The 25082-nt window shown below is 54.6% G+C and overlaps 1 protein-coding gene and 1 long non-coding RNA gene across 2 annotated transcripts; both read left to right on the top strand.

Annotated features, from left to right (window-relative positions):
- The first annotated feature begins 214 nt into the window (after window positions 1–214).
- Window positions 215–15483, top strand: LOC117093280. The gene is made up of 4 exons (XR_004441085.1): window positions 215–291; window positions 8729–8864; window positions 10380–10534; window positions 15343–15483. It is a non-coding gene; the product is annotated as an uncharacterized LOC117093280 (long non-coding RNA).
- A 30-nt stretch (window positions 15484–15513) lies between these two features.
- LOC117093585 (rootletin-like) lies at window positions 15514–24639 on the top strand. Its single transcript, XM_033228891.1, has 5 exons — window positions 15514–15651; window positions 16476–16582; window positions 22786–23022; window positions 23792–23888; window positions 24555–24639. The coding sequence occupies exons 1-3, from the start codon at window positions 15514–15516 to the stop codon at window positions 22826–22828; spliced, it is 288 nt and encodes a 95-aa protein (XP_033084782.1). The 3' UTR covers window positions 22829–23022; window positions 23792–23888; window positions 24555–24639.
- Window positions 24640–25082: the final 443 nt, after the last annotated feature.

Below are 25082 nucleotides of genomic sequence, written 5' to 3'. Positions count from 1 at the left end.
TTGGGGGTCGTGCTTCGTTCGCCTGAAATCCTAGTTCGTGCGTGCAGGAGGGGCCTGGCTTGTCCGGCGGTGCGAAGCAGCAAGCCGCAGGGCGCACTAGGCGTGTCCACCCAGGGCGGCCTCTGTAAGCCCGGCAGGCGCGCGGCTCCCGGCTCCCGGCCCCGCCTCCGCCCCGCCCCCGCCTCCGCCCCACTCCCGCGCGGCGCAGGCTCCGCCCCCGGATCCCCCTGCCGGGTTCGGCCCGCTTGGCCTCGGCGGCAGCGGCTGCGGCTGCGGTGAAGGCGCGCGAAGGTAGGAGGCCGGGGGCGCGCGCGTGCGCGGGGGCGGGACGGACGCGCTCCCGGCGGAGGAGGCCGCGCGCCCGGGGACGGGCTGGAGCCACGTCCCGGGTTTGGGGGCGCTGTGGGCGCCTCACCCGCCGCTGCTCGGCACCGGAGGCCAAGTGAGCGTTCCCGATGGGATCCGCGGATGCCCCGCCGCGTCTTGCCGCCCATCCTGCCCGGATTGTCGCGGGCCGGGGGCACGACAGGAGGCCGGGGCCTGCTCGGGCGCGGCGGCCTGTAGGGCGCAGCGGTCCCTCCGCCTGCCGGGGTCCCCTTGCTCCGCGGGCGGCCGTGGGAGGCCTTCGCGACAGCCGCTGCCCCCCGCAGATGCCCTCTGCAGCTCCTGAGTGCGGGCCCCGCTCTGCACTGCCCTCCTCGTGTGGGACCCGGTTTCGTCTTCATTGCAGCCCTGCCGAGTCGGAAGCATCTCCATGGTGCAGATGGGGAAACCGAGGCCCAGAGTGCGCAGTTGGGCTGGCCACGAAGGCAGGGCCGCCGGATGCTGTGCGGGATGGGGCCCTGCACCGCTTGCGCCTCTCAACCATGCGGCCTCAGGCCCCTGGGCCCGGCAGCCTCTCTGGAGTGGGCATTTTGAACAAGCGCCCTCCTGATTTTCACACAAACCTAAGTCTGAAGACCGTGCTGGGGCGGATGTCTGCCCCTCTGGTGACCAGCTCACAGCTCCCTCGGGAAGACGATTGACTGGGGAATGGGGACCCTGGGGAAGGGGCCTTTACGGTGCCATCTGTCTGTTTACGCCAGAAAACAGAGATTTCTGTTTTCTTCAGCTGGGCTCACAGCAGGTGCTTAATAAACAGATCTTGTGGCGGGAGCAGAGGCCAGTGGGATTCAGGCAAGACTCCAGGAGTCAACCCCTGGATCTCAGAGGCTCCCCACCCGCGCACATTTCCCTGACTTAACCCTCCCCTCCCCAGTCTTTCTCTCAGCCCTTGGAGGGGAGGCCCCCTTTCCACCCAGGTGGCCCCTGTGGGGGTCACGGCCTGGTTTTCATCCTGAACTTCTGGGATGCGGCAGATGCTGGATGTGTTGGCTGTGTCCTTCCGTGATCCCCGTCTGTGGCTGACACCATCTGTGGCCCAACATGACCCCACCCAGAGCCAAGGGGAATCATTTCTTTTTCCATTTAACATCCTACATTATTACTTGGCTCTTAGCATTCATTAATTCATTCAGCAGCTCTTCGTGGAGCTTTGTCCTTCGCCCATGCACTGTGGAAGTGGTAGTGAACTAAGCCAACCTGGCACTTTGGGAGGCTGAGGTGGGAGGACCGCTTGAGCTAAAGAGTTGGAGACTAGCCTGGGCAACATCTCATCTCTACAACAAGTAAAAAATTAGCCAGGCATGGTGGCCCCAGCTACTCAGGAGGCTGAGGTGGGAGGATCCCTTAAGCACAGGAGGTCAAGGCTGCAGTGAGCCATGATTTTGCCACTGCACTCCAGCCTGGACAGCAGAGCAAGACCCTGTCTCAAAGGGAAAAAAAGGAGGAGATAGACAACATACATGTTGTAGAAAATGGAACAGCCACTGGAGGGACCTCTTTAGCTGGGAGTCAGGGGTAGCTCCCTCAGAAGGTGATATTTTTGAGCCAAAATCTGGTTGGGAGTCCGCTGTGCAGAGGAAGGGGGAAGAGTGTACCAGGGAGAGAAAATGGCAGTGCAAAGGCCCAGAGGTGGAAGCATGCCTGGTGTTTGAGGAATCAAGAAGGCCATGAGCAGCCGGGTGTGGTGGCTCACGCCTGTAATCCCAGCACTTTCGGAGGCCAAGGTGGGTGGGTCACTTGAGGTCAGGAGTTTAAGGCCAGTCTGGCCAATATGGTGAAACCTCATCTCTACTAAAAATACAAAAATTAGCCGGGCGCGGTGGCTCACGCCTGTAATCCCAGCACTTTGGGAGGCCGAGGTGGGTGGATCACAAGGTCAGGAGATCGAGACCATCCTGGCTAACACGGTGAAACCCCGTTTCTACTAAAAATACAAAAAATTAGCCAGCCGTGGTGGCGGGCGCCTGTAGTCCCAGCTACTTGGGAGGCTGAGGCAGGAGCATGGTGTGAACCCGGGAGGCGGAGGTTGCAGTGAGCGGAGATCGTGCCACTGCACTCCAGCCTGGGCGACAAAGCCAGACTTTGTCTCAAAAAAAAAAAAAAAAAGTTACAAAAATTAGCTGGGCGTGGTGGTGCTTGCCTGTAATCCCAGCTACTCAGGAGACTGAGGTAGGAGAATCGCTTGAACCCAAGAGGCGGAGGTTGCAGTGAGCCGTGATCGTGCACCACTGCACTCCAGCCTGGGTAACAGAGCAACACTCTGCCTCAAAAAAAAAGAAAAAAAAAAGAAGGCCATGAGCCAGGGGGAGAGAGAAGGAGATGAGGTGGGAGAAGTGGGGCGGGGCCAGATCTGGGGGCCCTGTGAGCCATGGAAGGACTTTGAACTTCATTTTAGGTGCGGTAAGAGCTAGTAGAGGGCTTTGGGCAGGGGAGGGGTATGACCTGTACTGTGTGAAATTGAGTGGGGTGAGGGGATGAGCAGCGAAGCAGAGAGACCCTTGGGGAGCCACTGAACAGTCCAGGCAGTGGCTTATGTAATACACATCGGAGTCCTGGGGTGGTGCCAGGCACACAACAGGCGCTGCAGGATGGCAGTCGTTGCTGTTACTGTTTTTGTTTATTTGAGACAGGGTCTTGCTCTTTCACCCAGGCTAGAGTGCGGTGACACAACCGCAGCTCGTTGCAGCCTCAACCTTCCAGGCTCAAGCAATCCTCTGCCTCAGCCTCTCAAGGAACTGGGACTACAGGAGGTATATGCCACCATGCCAGGCCAGTTTTTTTGTATTTTTTGGTAGAGATGGAGTCTCACTATGTTGCCAGGGCTGTTCTCAAACTCCTGGCTCAAGCAGCCCTCCTACCTCGGCCTCCCAAGTGTTGGGATCACCCACTTGCTGTTATTATTAAAACTCTGGGCTGGGCGTGGTGGCTCACGCCTATAATCCCAGCACTTTGGAGGCCGAGGCAGGCAGATCACTTGAGGTCAGGAGTTTGAGACCAGCCTGGCAAACATGGTGAAACCCTGTCTCTACTAAAAATATAAAAATTAGCTGGGCTCAGTGGCGCATACCTGTAATCCCAGCTACTCAGGAGGCTAAGGCAGGAGAATTGCTTGAACCCAGGAGGCAGAGGTTGCAGTGAGCCGAGATCGGGCCACTGCACTCCAGACTGGGTGACAGAGCGAGACTCCATCTCCAAGACAAAACAAAACAAACAAAACCAAAAACCCTTTGGAATCAGGCACACCTAGGTCGCAGCTGTGACTTGAGCTCTCTGTGGCTGGGTGCATTGGAGTCAATTATTTAACTTCGCTGAGACTTCATGCTGTCATCTGTAAAGGGAGTAGAGTGGTGCCGGGAATGTTAAAGCAGGTAAGGGACAGATGAAACATTTTGGGCACAGGGCCTGGCTCGTGGTTGGTTCAATATTTTTGTCATAATTTCTAGTCAGCAGCAGGAGGATAAAAAGGGGTAAGCGGATAAGAGCTGCTGCTATGTTTGAAATGAGTAATCTCTGAGAAGCTTTTTGGCTAGTTCCTGCCACTAACCCTGGCAAAGGCAGGTTTGGAGGGTGGTAGTGGGGAGGGAAGGGTACAAAGGGTGTCTCTTCTGCATTTGGTCACCAAATAATGGCTCAGCATCTAGAACAAGGCACAGGGTTCTAGCTTGGGTACTAGAAAGAGTCAATAATACTCATGATAGTAATGATAACAGTAATAATAGCCAACACTTAGCCGCTGTTTAACTGCTGGTAGTAATTAAGGTAACACTAGCTAATGTGATAGTGAAACCCTGAATCCTCAGAGGCTTAGCACAATAGAAGTTTATTTCTCATTCATGAAAAGTCCTGTTGGGTGTTTGGCCGGTGGCTTTCTATGTGGTGACCCAGGGACCCAGATCCCTTCTTCTTGTGGTTCCAGCATCCCCTAGGACCTTGGAGTTATTTCCTTCTAGATGATCGACCAGGAAGGAGAGAAATAATTTTATGGGCCAAGCCTAAAGTGACACGCTTTCTTTCTGTCTGAATTCTGTGGACCAGAAGTTGACCACAAGGCCGTATCTGACTGGAAGGGAGTCTGGGAAATGACTTTTAGCCATATTCCTAAGAGGAATCGGAAATGCTTTGTGGTGAGCACATTGCAGTTTCTGCCACAGCATATCCAGGCATATAGCTTAGCACAGGGTATTTTGTTTAATGCTCATGCTAGAAACAGGCACCATTATTATCCCATTTTGCAGATGAGGAAACTGAGGCTCAGGGAAGTGAAGACTGGTGAGGGGCTGGTGAGCCAAGATTGGAGTCCAGGTGGCCAGATGCTGAAGCTGTTAGCATCCAGATTTCTTTTTTTTTTTTTTTTTGAGATGGAGTCTCGCTCTGTCACCCAGGCTGGAGTGCAGTGGCCGGATCTCAGCTCACTGCAAGCTCCGCCTCCCGGGTTTACGCCATTCTCCTGCCTCAGCCTCCCAAGTAGCTGGGACTACAGGCGCCCGCCACCTCGCCCTGCTAATTTTTTTCATTTTTTAGTAGAGACGGGGTTTCACCGTGTTAGCCAGGATGGTCTCGATCTCCTGACCTCGTGATCTGCCCGTCTCGGCCTCCCAGAGTGCTGGGATTACAGGCTTGAGCCACCGTGCCCGGCCAGCATCCAGATTTCTAAGAGGAATTCCGTCTTTTTTTTTTTTTTTTTTTGGAGAATTGGGTGGAAGTAGTGGACACATACAACATACACAGGTTCAGATGTGACTTCCTGGGGCCCACAGAACTCAGCAGGAGTCTGCAGGAGAACTTTGGGGATGGAGCCAAGGGTGGGTGTCACCTGGTGCCAGGGGCTGATATCCTGTCCCCTTCCCCCAACCCTTAGGGCCGTGGTCAGAAGGCACAGAACAATTCAGTTCAGTCCCCCAAGGACATCTGGGGCCCCCTCTGTTGAGCTGGGTGTGCAGGGCTGGACATGCTGGTCCAGTGGTATTTGTGGCTTCCCCCCTGCTCTGGTGGGCAGGTGTGCAGCCTGTAGAGGGGATTTTTGGAGGCTGCCTAGAGGTAGAAGAGTGGGCATCCCTGTGGTTTGTAGTGGGAGCTCTCTGCTGCTGGCTGGTTTTTTTTTTTTGAGACAGAGTCTCGCTCTGTCACCCAGGCTGGAGTGCAGTGGTGCAATCTGTGCCTCTTTCAAGTGATTCTTGTGCCTCAGCCTCCCGAGTAGCTGGGACTACAGGCACCCACCACCATGCCCAGCTAATTTCTGTATTTTTAGTAGAGACGAGGTTTCACCACGTTGGCCAGGCTGGTCTAGAATTCCTGATCTCAAGCGATCTACCCGCCTCAGCCTCCCAAAGTGTTGGGATTACAGGCGTGAGCCACCGCACCCGGCCAGTGGCTGGTCTTGTTTTGCCCAAATCTGGCTTGCTTGCCATTGCAACTTGGCAACATTTATCTTTTCTGCCCTGTTTCTTGGTTTTCCATCTGCAGGGCAGGTTCCTTTGGGCATGAGCGGTCCAGCCTGGACTGATGAGCATTTGGACAGCACCGTGGCGTTCTGGGTCTGACCTCAATACAGTAGTAGAGCCTCAAAGCACAAATGCCTCGGGCTTGCCCTTCAGTCACTTATTGGGAGGCTGCTGGTCAAAGTGGAATGAGCTCTGGGCTCACCACTCCCCTGAAGCATGTCACCTTGAATAGGTGAGAGTCCAATCTCTCTGAGCCTCAGTTTTCTCATCTGGAAATGGGTTGAAGTAAGGATTTAATGAGATAATGTGAATGTGCCCCCTTTGGGGCACAGCATGGAGCAGAGGGCACCCAGAGGCCGAGGGCTGAGGCATAGCAGTGAAGCAGGACGAGCCACAGGCAAAACTCCTCAGACACCGGGTTAAAGAAGGAAGGAGCTTTATTTGGCTGGGAACTTCAGCAGACTTGTGTCTTAAAAGCCGAGCTGCTCAAGTGAGCAATTCCTGTCCTTTTTCAGGGCTTACAACTCTAAGGACAGGAGCCCAGACACATGATGCTAATGACGAAAGGAACAGCAGCCACCATTGGCTAATAGCTCACCACCTGCCAGGTGTGGCAGGTACTATCAGTCTCATTTTTTTGTTGTTTTTGGTAGGACAGAGTCTCGCTATGTTGCCCAGGCTGGTCTCAAACTCCTGGGCTCAAGTGATTCTCCCATCTTGGCCTCCCAAAGTGCTGGGATTACAGACCTGAACTACCACGCCCGGTCTGGTCTCATTTTATTTTATTTTATTTTATTTTATTTTTTTGAGACAGAGTCTTGCCCTGTCACCCTGGCTGGAGTGCTGTGGCACAATCTTGGCTCACTGCCACCTCCTCCTCCCGGGTTCAAGTGGTTCCCCTGCCTCAGCCTCCTGACTAGCTGGGATTACATGCACATGCCACCATGCCCCAGCTAATTTTTTTATTTTTATTTATTTATTTGTTTATTTATTTTCTTGAGACAGAGTCTTACTCTGTCGCCAGGCTGGAGTGCAGTGGCATGATCTCGGCTCACTGCAACCTCTGCCTCCCAGGTTCAAGCGATTCTCCTGACTCAGCTTCCCAGGTAGCTGGGATTACAGGCACGCGGCACCACGCCCGGCTAATTTTTTGTAATTTTGGTAGAGATGGGGTTGCACCATATTGGTCAGGCTGGTCTCAAACTCCTGACCTCAGCTGATCTGTCTGCCTTGGCCTCCCAAAATGCTGAGATTACAGACCTGAGCGCCCATGCCCGGCCGGGACTGTGCTTTTTGGATTTTCAAATGAATGACATGAGTATTTCTTGAGTGTTGACCCTGTGACCCCCCCAGCACCGTGTCATGTGCTGGTTATGCACACACGATATTGTTTCATCCCCAGACAGCTCCATGAGGTGAGTGCCAATATTATCACATCTTACGTAAGAGGACACTGAGGCTCAGAGAGGCAAAGTCACTGTCGCTGGTGCACCCAGCAAGTGGGGGCTGGGGTGGGTGTGGAGGGGCCAGAAGCTTCCCAATAAGTGCCCGCAGGGCAAGGCTGGGGCATTTGTAGGTCGGGGCTGTGCCACTGTGTCTAGGTCACACCTAGGAATGCCGCAGGTGTTGCATAAATGCTCATCAGTCCAGGCTGGACCGCTCATGCCCAACTAAGTGCCTAGCCTGGTCTGGGTGACCTCACAGCCTGCATTCTTTGCCCTACACCTGTTGTGGGAAAGCTTACTCCCAGCATGCTATAAATCCTTGCATTCTTAGCTAACCATGTGACCCCAGTTCTGGCCCAGCAAAGATGGTCCTGAAGACTTAGGACTCTGCCCTTTCCTGTCTCATGGCTACTGACCCCATCCCCTGGGCTTGGAGGGCTCTAGGACCCAGCAACCTGCGGAGGGTGGAGAGTGTGTGAGGTCCTGACCTCCAGGTACCTCCCCTCCTTTTCAACTCCCATTCCCTCTTCTCTCTCCTCCCTTCCTTTCTCTCCCTTCTCCTCCCCTCTTTTTATCCTTCCTCTTCCTTCAGCTCCCCGCCTCTGCTTCCCTCCTCTCCTGTCCTTTCCCATCCCCTCCCCCTTCAGCCCCCATCCTGCTCCTCCCACCCCGGTGGTCACATGGGGGCGCCGCCGGATTTAAGCTTAATCTGCCTGGTGCTCAGCACAGCAGCCTGGCTGTGGCGCCTGCTGACTGAGCTAGTCTTGGGGTCCTGGAGAAGGGGACTGGAGGGGTGCCCACAGCCTTCCCTCCATGAGCTTGGGGCTGGCGGGGGCACAGGAGGTGGAGCTGACACTAAAGACGGTTATCCAGGTGGGTCCTGGGGGCTATGCCCACCCTGTCTGGGGCAGAGTAGCGTGGACTTAGCAGGAGTGGTGAGAGGTGGGTACGACTTGGGGGTCAAGGGGTGGGAGAGGTGTGGTGGTGGTGGGGCATAAGGGGCCCCCGCTTGCAGTTCCTGGCAAGACGGGGGGCAGAGGTACACACAGGGTGCACCTGCTGTGGCTCCCTCATCCCAGTGCCCTGCATTGGGAGAAGGGGGGTCCCTACTTCCAGATTTTGGGGTTCAGGGGACCTCTGGCATAGCCGGATCCTCATCCATCTAGGGTCGGAGCCGGATTTGAGCCCCCAACACTGGACTGCCTCAGTGGGGTTTGGGAGTTGCCTGTGGGGTTTGGTTCGCATCTCTGGCCCTGGGTGGCCTTCTTCCAGGGGCGGGGAGCGCACAAGAGGCTCCTCCCACGGGGATTTTTTGGATTCTAATCCCAGGCTTCACTCCAGCTTGAGGGGGCTCCTGGGGACCCACATCTTGGGCAGTAGGACTTTGCGGCTCTCCTCCCTGAGGCCAGGGAGTCCTGGGTCCCAGGTCCCCTGAAGACCCTCTCGCTTTTCCCACAGACACTGGAGAGCAGCGTCTTGTGCCAGGAGAAGGGCTTGGGCACGTGGGAACTGGCCCAGGACGCTCAGACCACCAGCCTGCCTGCCCGCATCAGGGAAATTGTCACCCGCAACCTCTCCCGGCCTGAGAGCCCAGGTGCCACCCCCATCCGCTCCCCTCCACAGACACCACCCACATTTTACGTCTTTGCATGTTCCTTTCCTGAGCAGTCACCATGATGATCATGACTGTAACTCGCTGTGGGGCAGGCACAACCTTATGATGGAAGAACCCATTTTACAGATGAGGAAACAGAGGCTCAGGGATGTAATTTGTCCAGATTTATTCCGCATGTGGTGCAACTAGAAGGAAGGGCTGAGCATCCCCTCCGTGCTTGCCTGTAGCCTGCTGCAAAGATGTGAACCCCAAATCCCATATTCCCAGCCGGGGAAGGTGTGAGCTGGTTGAACCCAAGATATAGGGAGAGGGCAGCTCAGCTCAGACCAGGGTTTTGCAGAAGTCTGAGTGGATGGCTCTGTCCATGCATTTCCCACTGGGCAGGAAGGCGGATGGTCCCTGCTTCTCTCAGCGGGTGGCACACATGGTGTCGTTATGTGGCTTGAGGGTCTGGGAAGGGCACAGTCAGTTGCAGCTGGTGTGCTGGAAGCTCTCCGTGATGGCGTTTTGGTGTTCTAACCATTGTCTCTGTTCAACTGACAAGCTACAGACGGGCCCCCTCCTTGGGAGCACCAGGGATGTTGGTGCCCTGGAGCCCCAGACAGAGAGAGACTCCGGGGACCCTCACCCTGGCACCTGGGGCCTATGTCCAGTTCTCCCAGGGTAGAAGGGAAACCCACAGGAGGTGGACAACCCGCTTCTCCCGCTGGCCTTTCTTTCCCTCTTCTCTCTTTCTCCTCCTCCTCACAACCTGACCTACGCTATCCTGAGTCCTAGCCTTTAAAGTTCCATGAAGCTCTTCCCTTGAGCGTGGCTTTGATGCTTTTCTGGGAGGATCTGGTTACTAATTCTACCTTTTTTTTTTTTTTTTGAGACAGAGTCTCGCTGTGTTGCCCAGGCTGGAGTGCAGTGGTGCAATCTCGGCTCACTGCAACCTCCGCCTCCCGGGTTCGAGTGATTCTCCTGTCTCAGCCTCCCAAGTAGCTGGGACTACAGGCATATACCACCATGCCCAACTAATTTTTGTATTTTCAGTAGAGACAGGACTTCACCATGTTGGCCAGGCTAGTCTCAAACTCATGACCTCAGGTGATCCTCCCATCTCGCCTCCCAAAGTGCTAGGATTACAGGCGTGAGTCCGCGCCCGCCCCACCCATTTTACAGATAAGTAAAACAGGCCCCAGAGAAGAATAGTAATTGGAAAAGGAGGGAGCAAGAACTCAGGGGTCTCCTGGCTCCTAGACTGAGCCTCTCTCCTGCATCTCCAAAACCTGCTGGGCCACACTTTAGCTGGAGCTGTGTTCACTTTATGTCCAGCTTTGTATCCCCTCCTTGCCTTCCTCCCTGTTCTCAGCTCTGTTTGCAGGCCTAATGCTGCAGCCATTCCCACCTGGGCTCATCCCAGGAGCCTGGATGGTTTTCTTGCCCTCCCCATGGTGGGAGGATGTCCCACTGGACCCAGAAGCCAACCATGTGCCCACTGTCCCTTGCCAGTCCCGCTGCCAGCCACGGAGATGGCATCGCTGCTGTCACTGCAGGAGGAGAACCAGCTGCTGCAGCAGGAGCTGTCCCGCGTGGAGGACCTGCTGGCCCAGAGCGGTGCCGAGCGCGATGAACTCGCCATTAAGTACAACGCGGTCAGCGAGAGGGTGGGTGCTGCCCAGGTGGTGGGCTAGGCCAGGGCTCCCCTGGTTTGAGGGCATGGAGGCATCTAGACCAGGCCCACACACGGGGCAAAAGATGGGCCCCGATGTCAGGTTGGCCTGGGCTTGGATTGAGGCTCTGCCACCTTGAGTGGCGTTGAACAAATCACTACATTCTTCAAGCCTGTTTTCTGTAGTGGGGATTGTAATGGGACGTGGAGTTGTGTGAATAATAGGAAATAATAGAATAAAGTGCCTGGCATAGGGGCATTTTGTTCCCATCTGTCCCAGGCCTGTTAGGAGTGCGGGACACAGAACGAGATCCCTAGAGATTCCTGCCCCTTGAGTTTCTGGGCATCTCCCTGTGCTACCATTGCCACGGGCCTTGGGGCTGAGGCGGTGGCTGGATGCTGGCTCGAGGCTGGTGTGGGCATCTGCGGTGTTCTGCAGGCCATCTGGGGCAGCCACAAGACCTGCTGCCACTGCCTATTGGAATGGGTTCCAGGCAGGGAAGGAAGGAGAAGCAGGCCTGTCTTCATGTCCAGGCAGGTTTCACATCACCCGTGCTGCAGGCTTGTGGGGGTCCCACGGCCTGGGGCGGGAGCTGGGTGTGAGCCGGTGCCAGGGGTGCGGGATGCTCTTGATGCACTGTCTGCTTTGGGCCTCCAGGTGGCCGGGAGGTGACCCTGGGAAGTTGGTGGTGGCTGAAGATTGTAAGGGAGTTGCAAGTGGGACCGAGTGTATGTGTGCAGATGGGAGGCATGCAGGTGGCAGTAGCGTATTAATAGTAGCTACTGTTTATTGAGTGCCTACTGTGTGCCAGGTTCGTGCTGAGTGTTTCACATTTAATACACCAAGTTCGGGACCATTATGATCCCATTTAACAAAGGAGAAAACAGAAGCTCAGGGAGGGGAAGCACCGTGCTGGGGCACACAGCCGGTTAAGGCTAGACACCAGGTCTTCCAGCTCGCAGCCCTGGGGCTCTGGTTTCTAGACTAACCCAGTCTAGAACCAAAGTTCTGAAGTTTTGTTTCCTACGTACGGGAAGAGACACTGGACTAGGGATTTCAGGGCACAGCTGGCAAAGTTGGAAGGGACCCAGAGAGGCAGGGGCTGGCCCAGGGTCCCCTGGTGTGGTAGTGGCAGAGCTAGGGTTGGCGTGGGACCCCTGAGCTGGGCTTGTCCAGGCTGGAGCCCGCCCTGGGAGGAGGGTGTGTGTTCCTGTGTGTGACTGTGGGGCGTGTCCGTGTCTTGGGACACGGGGGCTGGACAAACCCCCGACGAGTTGGGACTTGTAGAGGAGCCGGGTAGGCGGCCCGCAGTGGCCCCTAGCATCAGGACAGTGGAGAGCTAGTTTTCCCAGGGTCTGCAGCGGGTGTGTAGGGCATGCTGGCCCCAGTCTTGCATTGTCAGTGGTGATGGGGCTCTGAGCCAGCCCTCCCTTTTCTTTTGGCCCATGCATGGCACAGTGCCACACCCCCAGGGCCTGCCTCTTAAATGCCACCTTCTGAAGCTGGCCCTGCCCCCAGTTGGCAAGGAAGGGAAGAGGTGGGAGTTGACAGGTTCCTCCTCTGCTGGGACACAGCAGCTGGGGCTGGGACTGCAGCACAGGGGGTCTGGGTTAGTGTGGAAAGCTCCCTCCTGTGGCTAAGGGGGCCCCAAATGGCACGCAGAGGGTGCCCACTGCTTCAGTTGTCCTCTATCCACCATGGTTTGAATGAGGCCCCACCTGGAGGGAGGGGCGGAACAGGAATGACTGCAAAGGCCCTTCCTGGAGGGCGGGTCCCCAGAGAACTTCAGAGCCTGGAGATCACCTTATCACAGATAGGAAAAGTCCGTCCTGGAGAGGGGGCATGATAGGCCCAAGGTCAGTGGTGGTGCTGGGATGAGACCGTTGGTCCAGGGCTCTGCAGTTGGGCAACATTCTTTCCCTGCCACCCCCTTGTCCCCATGGCCACAGGTGGCAAGTGCCTGCCCCTGCGGCCCTCACTGGCATGGTGGGCTGGGTTGGGGGGCAGTCAGCGAGATTGTTGTGATCTTTCCAAACCTGCAGCACCCCTGGCGTGGGGAGTGGAGGGAGGGTCAGGTCTGTGTCTTATTGACTGCATGTCCTGCAGGGAAACTGAGGAACTCCCAGAGGCCACCTCCCGGCCAAGAAAGGACCTCAGGCCCCCTATGGGGGTCCCCCCTTCTTGCTGTCCCTGAGAAGCAGGTGTAGGCGCAGCCGAGAATGGAAAGGAGGGAGTGGCCACGCCTCCCTTGGCTCCAGAGGACAGACCCCCGGGCTCCCTCGTGTCCATAGCAACCTGGAAAGAGTAAATTGAATGGCGGTCCGAGGGCAGCGGTTGCTAGGGGAAACAGTCAACTTCTTTCATCTCTGGCTTAGTGGCAGCCTCCTTCCCTTTTGAATTGCAAGTAAAATTGAAAGGCTGTTTTGTGCAGGGTGAAGTTTGTGGAAAGGGGTGAGGTGTGGCCGAGAGGGTCCTGGCTCTGGTTCTGAGCATTGGAGAAAGGGGAGGAGAACCCGGCAACGGCCTGAACCCCTCTGTGTCCCAGAGGCAAACAGTACCTGCTTCACACAGATGTGCAGTGTGGACACGACACGGGCCACGCCGGGCCCCACACAGAGACACACAGATGCACAAAACATGCCACAAACAACATAGCAAGACCCTAAAACCAGGCCACACAAAAGCACTCCAATTCACAGAATGTGCAGTGTAACCCGCACCCACAGATGGTGAGTGCGGGGCTAGTGTCAGAGTCAGCTGGGCTGGGGTGTTGTCCCTGCTGGGTGCCCCCGAGCCACTGTGCGCTCTCACACTGCCCTGCTCCTCCTTCACCTCTCTTTCCCCCAACAAATGGGGAAGATCAGGGGCCAGCAGGTACCTTAAGGGAGTTGAGAGGGTTCCATGGCTGGTAGGGGCAGCCAGAGCCCACAGGGGTCTGAGGATGCAGGGGATGGGAGCTGCCTGGGGGTGGAGGAAGGGCGGCAGCAGCAGAGGCTTTCCTGAGGTGAGGACGAAGGGGGCCTTTTTTATTTTTTATTTTTTAAGACGGAGTCTTGGGCTGGACATTGTGGCTCATGCCTGTAATCCCAGCACTTTGGCAGGCTGAGGAGGGCAGATCACGAGGTCAGGAGTTCGAGATCAGCCTGGCCAACATAGTGAAACCCCATCTCTACTAAAAATACAAAAAATTAGCCAGGCGTGGTGGCACGCACCTGTAGTTCTAGCTATTTGGGAGCCTGAGGCAGGAGAATTCCTTGAATCTGGGAGACAGAGGTTGCAGTGAGCCAAGATTGCGCCATTGCATTCCAGCCCAGGAGACAGCGCGAGACTGTCTCAGTAAAATAAAATAAAAATAAATAAAGATGGAGTCTTGCTCTGTTGCCCAGGCTGGAGTGCAGTGGCGTGATCTTGGCTCATTGCAACCTCCGCCTCCCAGCTTCAAGCGATTCTCTTGCCTCAACCGCCTGAGTAACTGGGATTACAGGTGCATGTCACCACGCCCGGCTAATGTTTGTATTTTTAGTAGAGACGGGGTTTCATCATGTTGTCCAGGCTGGTCTCGAACCCCTGACTTCAAGTGATCCACCCACCTTGGCCTCCCAAAGTGCTGGGATTACAGGCGTGAGCCACTGCACCCAGCCAGAAGGTGGCATTAATATACAGGCACTGTATAGGGCAACATCTGTGCGCATCTCTTACAAATCTTAATGCTGTATATTTGAGGGGGTTCATTCCTGTCCCCCTGGGGATGTTTGAGGTTGCCTGTATGTGTTATTGTGTGCATATCTTTAAGCTCACATATGCATAGGTGGATTCACACCTCTGTTTTGAATATATTCCCATGAGCTCATGCTATTAATTCACCATCACAACAAATATTTTACTGAGCGTGAGGCATGCATACCACAGCCACCATTCTAGTACTAAGACACACTGAGAAGCAAAAAATCCAGGCTTTCCTGAGCTCACATTGGGGTGGGGGCGTGGTGGGGAGACACAGGCATCAATGTAATAAACAGAAACCACGACAGGGCTGAGTGTTCTGGAGGACAGGCACCTGGTGTACTGAGGCCCCTGAGGTTGATCCCAGGTGCACCTTTGAGCTTTGCCTACATGGTTTGGGTTTGTGGGCTCACCTGCATGTGTCCATGCATGCCCCATCTGCATGTCTGTGCATGGCTGCATCACCCCCTGCACATGTGCACTGCCCCTGGGCTTGCCCACATGTGCCTGCTCCCCAGGGTGCCAGACTATCAGCCTACAAGGCATTGTGGGTCTGGGCCCAGCCTGGTGTCCCCTACAGAGGCCTGAGCCTGCCTTCCCAGGAGGCCCAGGACTCTCACCCACGGCCCTTCCCTGCAGCTGGAGCAGACTATGCGGCTGGAGTCTGGGGAGCTGGTGACACAGGAGCCCAGGGGGCTGGTTCGGCAGAGCGTGGAGTTGCGGAGGCAGCTGCAGGAGGAGCAGGCCTCCTACCGACGCAAGCTGCAGGCCTACCAGGAGGGCCAGCAGCGGCAGGCCCAGCTTGTGCAGCGGCTGCAGGGCAAGGTCAGGGCCACCCACTCCTGCTCCTGCCCTCCCACGTGTTCACTTTGCCCTGCCCCAACCCCTGGGGCTCACCATCAGCTCCCTATCCCCAGATTCTCCAGTACAAGAAGAGGTGCTTGGAACTGGAGCAGCAGCTCCTGGAGAGATCTAGAGAGTTGGAGCAGCAGCGACTGAGGGTGGGTGCCAGGGTGGGGCAGGGGCAGGCCCTGCCCTCTACCTGCCCAGCCTGATGCTTTAGCCTTTCTCCCACCCAGGACAAAGAACACAGCCAAGACCTGGAGAGCGCCCTCATTCGGCTGGAGGAGGAGCAGCAGAGGTGAGGGCGCAGCAGGGAGGGCCAGGGCTGGCAGGATGGCCCCCTAGGCGAGTGCCTGCTGATCCCCTGTGCCCCATTCAGGAGTGCCAGTCTGGCCCAGGTGAATGCCATGCTCCAAGAACAGCTTGACCAGGCAGGCTTGGCCAACCAGGCTCTGAGTGAGGACATACGAAAGGTGACCAGCGACTGGGCACGCAGCCGCAAGGAGCTGGAGCAGCGGGAGGCAGCATGGAGGCGTGAGGAGGAGGTGGGCATAGCGGTACAGGGAGGCCAGCTTGACCCAAGGGGAAGGTGCACTGCAAAGGAGGGAGGATTCAGAAGCCTGGAGAGGGAGAGGGAGCACTGTCCAAGGGAGCATGTTAGCAGAAGTAAATGGCCATCATCACAATAGCTGGTCTTTATGGATGCGTAGCATGTACCATGTGCATGGTGTGCATTGACCTTTATTCCTTGTGATAACAGCATGTGGTAGGTGCTGTCATTCTCCTGATTATAAAGAGAGGTTAAAGCTGGTTGCTGTGGCTCACGCCTGTAATCCCAGCACTTTGGGAGGCTGAGGCAGGTGGATCACCTGAGGTCAGGAGTTCGAGACCAGTCTGGCCAACATGGTGAAACCCCATCTCTACTAAAAATATAAAAAATAGCCGGGCATGGTGGCACGCACCTGTAATCCTAGCTATTCAGGAGGCTAAGAGATCGTGCCACTGCACTGCATCCTGGGCAACAGAGCAAGACTCTGTCTCAAAATAAATAAAGACAGGTTGAGTAACCTGCCCACAGTCATGCAACTGGCAGCTGAGAGGCAAAGCTAGGTCCCTTGCATTTTTTCCCTTCCTTGCTGCCTCTTGCAGCCAAAAGAGGACTTGAAAGCCAGGTCCCTGTGCAGGAGGGAGTCATGAGGCTTGGGAGGCTGAGCGTGGCTGCTGGGACACAACTCTGTGCACAGGCCCACAGGAAGACCCGCTCCCTTGAACGGTGGTGCCTCCTGGAATGGTCGGAGATGGGGGAAGCTGGGGGAGGTGGTAAACCTGCTCTCACCCCAACCCTTCCCTCGGCATGTCTTCCCTCCAGTCTTTCAACGCCTACTTCAGCAACGAGCACAGTCGCCTGCTCCTCCTCTGGAGGCAGGTAGTGGGGTTCCGGCGGCTGGTCAGCGAGGTGAAGATGTTCACTGAGAGGTGAGGCCTGGCCGGGGACGGGGCAGCAGCTGAGAGCCAGCCCTGCTCTTTACATCCAACTCAACTCAGTTGAATGTCAGTTCAACTCAGTGCACCTACTGTGCACAAGGGCGTGTGAGGACACAGAGGCAACTTGTAATAACCATTACCACGGTCATGGCAGTCAGCATTTATTAGATGTTTACTCTGAGCTAGACTCTTTGTATATTTTATTTCAACTAATATTCATAGCTTCCCTGTGAAGTAGGAACTGTGTTCATTCCCATTTTACACATGAGGACATTGAAGCACAGAGAGGTTGAGTGATCTTCCTGAGGTCACACAGTAGTACCTAAGTGGCTGAGTCAGAGTTTGAAGTTCCTGATTTTTCTTTTCTTGAGACGGAATCTCGCTCTGTCACCAGGCTGGAGTGCAGTGGCACGATCTTGGATCACTGCAACCTCTTACCTCCTGGGTTCAAGGAATTCTCCTGCCTCAGCCTCCTGAGTTGCTGGGATAACGGGCATGCCGCCACGCCTGGCTAATTTTTTTTTTGTCTTTTAGTAGAGACGGGGTTTCACCATGTTGCCCAGGCTGGTCTCGAACTCCTGAGCTCAGGCAATCCGCCAGCCTCAGCCTCCCAAAGTGGTGGGATTATAGGCATGAGCCACCGCACCAGGCCGAAGTTCCTGATTTAAACCCACTAGAATATTCAGCTTTGCAACCAAGGACCTCACAGCCTCTAGGGATGAAGAGACGTAGATCCCCAAAATTGTAGACTAAGGAAGCGAGTGGTCAGTGATATGTACATGGGACAGAGGGAATGTCCTGGAGGCTCAGAAGGATGGGAGGGGTTGGGAGGTCAGAAAAACCGTTTTGTGGAGATGGAATTTGCTCAGAGCCTCAAGGAATGGGTAGGGTTGAAGCAGAGCAGCAGGCACTCCAAGCAGAAGCAAGGCATGAGCAAAGGCAGGGAGGTGGGAGCCCATGGCAGCCAGGGGGGTTGCAACGAAGCACTGGTACAGGGAAAGGAGAGCCTGCCTCAGCGGGGAGCTTGGCCCTGCCTGATGTTTGAACAGGGGCGTCTGATCGGTGTGAGCAGTCAGCTCAACAGTAGTGTCGGGGAGGCTGTGGAGAGAGCCCCAAGGCAGGGGACCAAGGTGTTTCATTTAGTGCATTAAAAACATTTTAGTTAGTAATCTTTTCTTTTCTTTATGCCTCCTGGTCTCAAGCAATCCTCCTACCTCAGATCCTGTGCAGTTGGGACCACAGGTGCATGCCACCAGGCTTGCTGATTTTTTATTTCTTGTAGAGTTGAGGTCTCACTTTGTTGCCCAGGCTGGTCTTGAACTCCTGAGCCCAAGTGATCCTCCTGCCTTGACCTCCTTTGGTGCTGGGATTACACACACCTGGTTTAATAATCTTTTCTTAATATCATCAAATAGCCAGTGTCTAGATTTTCCATATGTCTCATAAATGTCACAGATAGGCCAGGTACAGTGGCTCACGCCTATAATCTCAGTACTTCGGGAGGCCGAGGCAGGCGGATCACCTGAAGTCAGGAATTCGAGACCAGCCTGGCCAACATGGTGAAACCCCCATCTCTACTAAAAATACAAAAATTATCCAGGCGTGGTGACACAAGCCTGTAATCCTAGCTACTGGGGAGGCTGAGGCACCAGACTCGCTTGAACCCAGGAGGCAGAGGTTTCAGTGAGCCAAGATGACACCACTGCACTCCAGCCTGGGTGACAAAGTGAAACTCTGTCTCAAAAAAAAAAAAAAAAAAAATTCACAGATAGTCTTGCTTTAGTGTTTTCTTTACAATTTGTTTGAATCCAGATCCATAGACATTCACAAAATGTGAATGGTTGCTTTGTCTTTTTTTTGTTTTGAGATGGAGTCTCGCTTTGTTGCCCACGCTGCAGTGCAGTGGCGCCATCTTAAGTCACTACAACCTCCGCCTCCTGGGTTCGGCAATTCTTTTTTTTTTTTTTTTTTTTTGTTGAGACGGAGTTTCGCTCTGTTGCCCAGGCTGGAGTGCAGTGGCCGGATCTCAGCTCACTGCAAGCTCCGCCTCCCGGGTTTACGCCATTCTCCTGCCTCAGCCTCCGAGTAGCTGGGACTACAGGCGCCCGCCACCTCGCCCGGCTAGTTTTCTGTATTTTTTTTTAGTAGAGACGGGGTTTCACCGTGTTAGCCAGGGTGGTCTCGATCTCCTGACCTCGTGATCCGCCCGTCTCGGCCTCCCAAAGTGCTGGGATTACAGGCTTGAGCCACCGCGCCCGCCCGGGTTCGGCAATTCTATGGCTGCAGCCTCCTGAGTAGCTGGGATTACAGGCGTGTGCCACCACACCCAACTAACTTTTGTATTTTTAGTAGAGATGGGGGCTTCACCATTTTGGCCAGGCTGGTCTTGACCTCAGGTGATTCACCTACCTTGGTCTGCCAAAGAGCTGGGATTACAAGACCGAGCCACTGTGCCGGCCCCTGCTTTGTCTTTTAAGTTCCTTTTAACTTACTTGTTCAGGACACTGGGCCAATTGTCCTTGGAGATTCTCATGGTCTGGATTTTGCTGGTTGCATCCTTATGGTGTCAATTAACATGGTTCTTTATCCCATGTATTTCCTGTAAATTGGATGTTGGATCTAAAGCTAGGTCAGATTCAGGTTCTTCTGCTTGCTTTTCTTTCTTTTTTTTTTTTTTAATCAAGACTCCATAAGTAGAATGTATTCTTCCATCGGAATGTCCCTACGCCTGGTGTCTCTCTTTTCGAGATCCAACCCACTCATCAGAGGCTGCAAAACTATGAGCTTCTCATTTAGTCACTCCTTTGTATATTAATTAGAATTCTGGAATGAGGCACTTTCCCTGCTTACTATCGGATAACCAGTGGTACAGTTCATTCAGGGAAGGAAAGGAAAGGATTTAACCTGTATTACCGACTTAAAATACATTTTTTTTTTTTTTTGAGACAGTGTCTGTCTGTCGCCCAGGCTGAAGTGCAGTGGCACAATCACAACTCACGTTAGGCTTGACCTCCCAGGGTCAAGTGATCCTCCCATCTCAGCCTCCCAAGTAGCTGGGACAATAAGTGTGCACCACTATGCCCAGCTAATTTTTTTTTTTTTTTTTTTTAGAGATAGGGTCTTGCTATATTGCCCAGGCTGGTCTCAAATTCCTGGACTCAAGCAATCCACCTGCCTCGGCCTCCTAAAGTGCTGGAATTACAGAAATGGGCCACCATGCCTGGCCTTAAAATACATTTTTAAGGGCAGGCGTGGTGGCTCATGCCTGTAAATCCTAGCACTTTGGGAGGCTGAGGCAGGTGGATCACCTGAGGTCAGGAGTTCAAGACCAACCTGGCCAACATGGTGAAACCCTGTCTCTACTAAAAATACAAAAATTAGCTGGATGTGGTGACGTATGTCTGTAATTCCAGCAACTTGGGAGGCTGAAGCAGGAGAATCACTTAAACCGGGGAGGAAGAGGTTGCAGTGAGCCAGGATCACACCACTATACTTCAGCCTAGGCGACAGAAGAGACTCCATCTCAAAAAAAACAAAAACAAGGCCGGGCGCGGTGGCTCAAGCCTGTAATCCCAGCACTTTGGGAGGCCGAGACGGGCGGATCACGAGGTCAGGAGATCGAGACCATCCTGGCTAACACTGTGAAACCCCGTCTCTACTAAAAATACAAAAAACTAGCCGGGCGAGGTGGCGGGCGCCTGTAGTCCCAGCTACTCGGGAGGCTGAGGCAGGAGAATGGCGTGAACCCGGGAGGCGGAGCTTGCAGTGAGCTGAGACCCGGCCACTGCACTCCAGCCTGGGCGGCAGAGCGAGACTCCGTCTCAAAAAAAAAAAAAAAAAAAAAAAAAAAAAAAAAAAAAAAAAAAAAAAAAAACAAAAACAAAATTTTTTTTTTTTTTGAGACGGAGTCTCGCTCTGTCGCCAGGGCTGGAGTGCAGTGGCCGGATCTCAGCTCACTGCAAGCTCCGCCTCCCGGGTTCACGCCATTCTCCTGCCTCAGCCTCCCGAGTAGCTGGGACTACAGGCGCCCGCCACCTCGCCCGGCTAGTTTTTTGTATTTTTTTAGTAGAGACGGGGTTTCACAGTGTTAGCCAGGATGGTCTCGATCTCCTGACCTCGTGATCCGCCCGTCTCGGCCTCCCAAAGTGCTGGATTACAGGCTTGAGCCACCGCGCCCGGCCAAAAACAAAATTTTTAAGTAGCCTTTTAATATTTTTATATTTTACTTTTGATTAAGTCACGTGTTCACAAGGTTCACATTTCAAAACGGTACACAGTAAAACGGCTCCCTCTCCCCGCTGACCCCAGATGTTCCCCTTCCCTCCTTGGAGGTAAGCAGCATTATCAGCTTGTTTTTCTTTTTATATACACAATTTTTTTCTTTTTTCTTTTTTCTTTTGGCCACCAAGTTACTATGAGACGCATTATCAGTTTCTTTTTTTTTTTTTTTTTCGAGATAGAGTCTCCCTCTGTCTCCCAGGCTGGAGTGCAGTGGCACGATCTTGGCTCACTGCAACCTCCATCTCTCAGGTTCAAGCGATTCTCCCACCTCCACCTCCCAAGTAGCTGGGATTACAGGCATGAGCCACCACACCCAACTAATTTTTGTATTTTTAGTAGAGGCGGCGTTTCGCCATGTTGGCCAGACTGGTCTCGAACTCCTGACCTCAGGTGATCCTCCCACCTCGGCCTCCCAAAGTGCTGGGATTATAGGCGTGAGCCACCGCGCCTGGCCTATCAGTTTCTTAAGTGACCTTCCAGGGTTATCTTATATAATCAAATAAAGCAGATCACACACACACACACACACACACACACACACAGACACATGCACACTTTTTTGTATATACGCCTGGTAAAATTTCTTTTTTTTTTTTTTTTTTGAGACGGAGTCTTGCTCTGTCGCCCGGGCTGGAGTGCAGTGGCCGGATCTCAGCTCACTGCAAGCTCCGCCTCCCGGGTTTACGCCATTCTCCTGCCTCAGCCTCCCGAGTAGCTGGGACTACAGGCGCCAGCCACCTTGCCCGGCTAGCTTTTTTTGTATTTTTTTGGTAGAGACAGGGTTTCACCGTGTTAGCCAGGATGGTCTCGAACTCCTGACCTCGTGATCCGCCCGTCTCGGCCTTCCAAAGTGCTGGGATTACAGGCTTGAGCCACCGCGCCCGGCCTACGCCTGGTAAAATTTCATCTTCATAGTTCTTGAAGACGCTTTCCTCACCTACCAGTTTTAACTGGGAAGTGACTCTGTGTCAGACCAGGAGGAACTTTTTCACGGGTTTTCTTTGACCACAGAGTGTTCCACTGAATAGATGCACCATCATGTACTTAGTAGCAGTCCCCTTTTGATAGACATTCAGGTTGTCACCAGGATTTTTTACACGAGCAATGCTGCAGTGACCCTCCTTGTCCACAAGCCATGTCCTCTGTGCTGGGGTATATCTTTGGATACGTTCTTAGAGGAGGAGCTGGTGGGAAGGTCCTATGCATACATAGTTTTCGGAACTCTTCCCCAGTGCCCTCCCTTGTGGTTGTACTCACCCTCATACCAGCTGTGTAGGGGAGCTCCTGTTACCCCAAAACCCCTCCCTGTGTATTATGTGACCCTTTTTTTTTTTTTTCCCCAATCTGATAGTGGACAAATGGCATCCCAGTGTAGGGTTTGTTGTTGTTTTTTTTTTTCTTCCTCTTTTGTTTTTGAGATGGAGTCTCACTGTGTTTGTCATGCTGGCCTCAAACTCCTGGGCTCAAGCAGTCCTGCCTCAGCTTCCCACATAGCTGAAACTGCAGGTGCATGCCACCGCACCCAGCCTAATATATTTTTATTTTTATTTTATTTATTTTTTTGAGACGCAGTCTTGCTGTGTTGTCCAAGCTGGAGTGCAGTGGCATGATCTCGGCTTACTGCAGTCTCCATGTCCTGGGTTCAAGCAATTCTGCCTCAGCCTCCCAAGTAGCTGGGATTACAGGCGGGTGCCACCATGCCCCACCAATTTTTGTATTTTTAGTAGAGATGGGGTTTTACTATGTTGGCCAGGCTGGTTCAAACTCCTGACCTCAGGTGATCTGCCTGCCTCGGCCTCCCAAGAAAGTGCTGGGATTACAGGTGTGAGCCACCACGCCTGGCCCCAGCATAGTTTTAATTTGTAGTTGGGAGCGAGCCCCATCCCATCGCCAGCCTGTGCTCTCTCCCCAAGGGACCTGCTGCAGCTGGGAGGGGAGCTGGCCCGGACATCATGAGCTGTCCAGGAGGCAAGCCTGGGAGTGAGCACGGGCCTGCGGCTGGCAGAGAGCCAGACCGAGGCAGCCCTGGAGAAGCAGGCCCTGCTGCAGGCCCAGCTGGAGGAGCAGCTGCAGGACAAGGTGCTCCGCGAGAAGGACCTGGCCCAGCAGCAGATGCAAAGCGACCTGGACAAGGCTGACCTCAGTGCCAGGTGGGTACCTGGTGGGTGCCGCACAAGGCAGGCATCCCTGCAGAAGGTAAAACTGGAGGGTTGGGGAGAAGGGAGTTTCTGTTCACTAGGCACAGGGCCTTCCTCTGTGAGCTCAGCCAGTCTTCCCAGGCACCCCACTGAGGTTCCGAAGGCACTTGCCCAGTGTGTATCACAAACAGCTTAGCTTCTGATGACAGAACTTGTGGCCGGGTGTGGTGGCTCACACCTGTAATCCCAGCACTTTGGGAGGCCAAGGTGGGGGGATTACCTGAGGTCAGGAGCTCAAGACCAGCCTGCCCAACAGGCAAAACCTGTCTCTACTAAAATACAAAAACTAGCCAGGTGTGGTGGCACATGCCTGTAATCCCAGCTATGAGGGAGGCTGAGGCAGGAGAATCGCTTGAACCCAGAATGTGAAGGTTGCAGTGAGCCAAGATCACATCACTGTATTCCAGCCTGGATGACAGAGGGAAACTCCGTCTCAAAAAAAACAAAACAAAAAAAGAACTTGTGCCCCTTACTCCTGCCCCCTGGACAAGTCCTCAAGTGCTTTCCCATGAGATAAAGCTGGTGGGAAGCTCATTCCTCTTTCACAGATGAGAAGTGTGAGGTCTAGAGAGGAGCCGGGACTTGCCTAAGGTCACACAGCCAGGGAGGTGGATGTTAGGGTCCCTGCCTCGGGTTTGGAGAAGCGTGGTGGACACAGAGCTAGTGGATTTGAGAGGCAGGGGTGGTCCCCTATTCACCTCTGTTGCTCCCCCAACTCCAGAGTGACAGAGCTGGGCCTGGCAGTGGAGCGTCTTCAGAAGCAGAATCTGGAGAAGGATCAGGTCAACAAGGACATCACCGAGAAGCTTGAGGCCCTGGTGAGACGCAGCCGCCCCTGAGATGTGGCAGGGTGGGATGGGGTACTGGCCAGATCCATGGACGCAGGCTTAGGGCTGGGCTGCCTGGGCCACCCCCAGCATCCCACTCACACTCAGGTTCAGGTCTCACAGGTGTGCAGTCTTCGTGGTAAGCACACTCACCTCCCCCATCCCATTTCTTCCCCCCAGCAGCCCTGTAGCGTAATCCTCATGACACAGATGGAGAAACTGAGGCCCAAGAGGGGAAATGCTTGTCCAGTCTCAGAGCCAGTAAGCAGGAGAGTCGGGACTTGAACTCTCATCCGCGCTCTCCAGGTCCAGATGCTGCCTCTGGCAACCCAGCTACTCCCCCTCCCCCACCAGTGGGACACTCACTACCCCAGGGTACAGCCTGGTTTGGTCACCCCTCTGTGTGGGGCCTGGCCTGGGTTCTAGGTCCAGCTGTCCTCCAGTTGACTGTGTGACATGGGGCAGGACACAGCTCTTCTCTGGGCCTGGTCTGTTCAGTGAGGGCCTCGGGCCTGCTGCCCCTCGGGCCAGGTGGCTGGCCTATGGACATGGCTTCAGAGGCCACCTGGTCAGTGGTGAGCCAGGGAGGGAAGGGAAAGGGAGGTTTCAGATAAGACAGAACCTGGACCACCCTTTGTCTCCCTGACCGCACTCCAGGAATCCATGGGGGCTACAGGAGCAGGCGGCCCTGGAGACAGAGGACGGAGAGGGGCTACAGCAGATCCTAAGGGACCTGGCACAGCTGTGAGCCCAGAGAGGCAGGAAGACAGGGCCCTGCCAGGCAGTCCTGGGCTCCCCCATCACGCCTTTCGTTGACCTGGGACTGAACTGCAAATGGGTGGGGGCCTGGAGCCCAGGCTGTAGCTGCTCAGCACCCCTGCTAGCTCACCCGCCCCTGCCCTGGGGAACCCCCAGTGTCAGAGGGGAGGCACGGCCCTTGTGGAGCCCACCTGTGAGCAACGCCAATGATGTCTTCGCAATAAATCGGAGGCCTCAGCGGCAAGCTGAGAACTGAGCTAGTGGAGGAGGTGAAATCAGGGAGGCTTCTTGTAGGAGGCAGCATTTGGAATGAGGCGGCCCCCAGCCTCGCCTGGGCATCTTTACCAGCTCACCCCGCGGTTCCTAACTCTGCGGCCTCCTTCTGCCTCCCTCCCCTCCCCTCAGGCCATCCTGTGCTTTGTTGAG

Source organism: Trachypithecus francoisi, unplaced genomic scaffold, assembly GCF_009764315.1.
Source record: "Trachypithecus francoisi isolate TF-2019V2 unplaced genomic scaffold, Tfra_2.0 Lachesis_group12, whole genome shotgun sequence".
Lineage (NCBI taxonomy): Eukaryota > Metazoa > Chordata > Mammalia > Primates > Cercopithecidae > Trachypithecus > Trachypithecus francoisi.
The sequence above is the reverse complement of the archived record's forward strand: the minus strand, read 5'-3'. Positions and strand labels throughout refer to the sequence as shown.

Bases quoted from the DNA above. Each gene is read 5' to 3' on its own strand.
- LOC117093585 (XM_033228891.1), top strand. From the start codon at position 15,514: ATGCTCCAAGAACAGCTTGACCAGGCAGGCTTGGCCAACCAGGCTCTG. The intron at 15,652-16,475 runs GTGGGCATAGCG...TCTTCCCTCCAG, and splicing joins CATGGAGGCGTGAGGAGGAG to TCTTTCAACGCCTACTTCAG. The intron at 16,583-22,785 runs GTGAGGCCTGGC...TCTCTCCCCAAG, and splicing joins GTGAAGATGTTCACTGAGAG to GGACCTGCTGCAGCTGGGAG.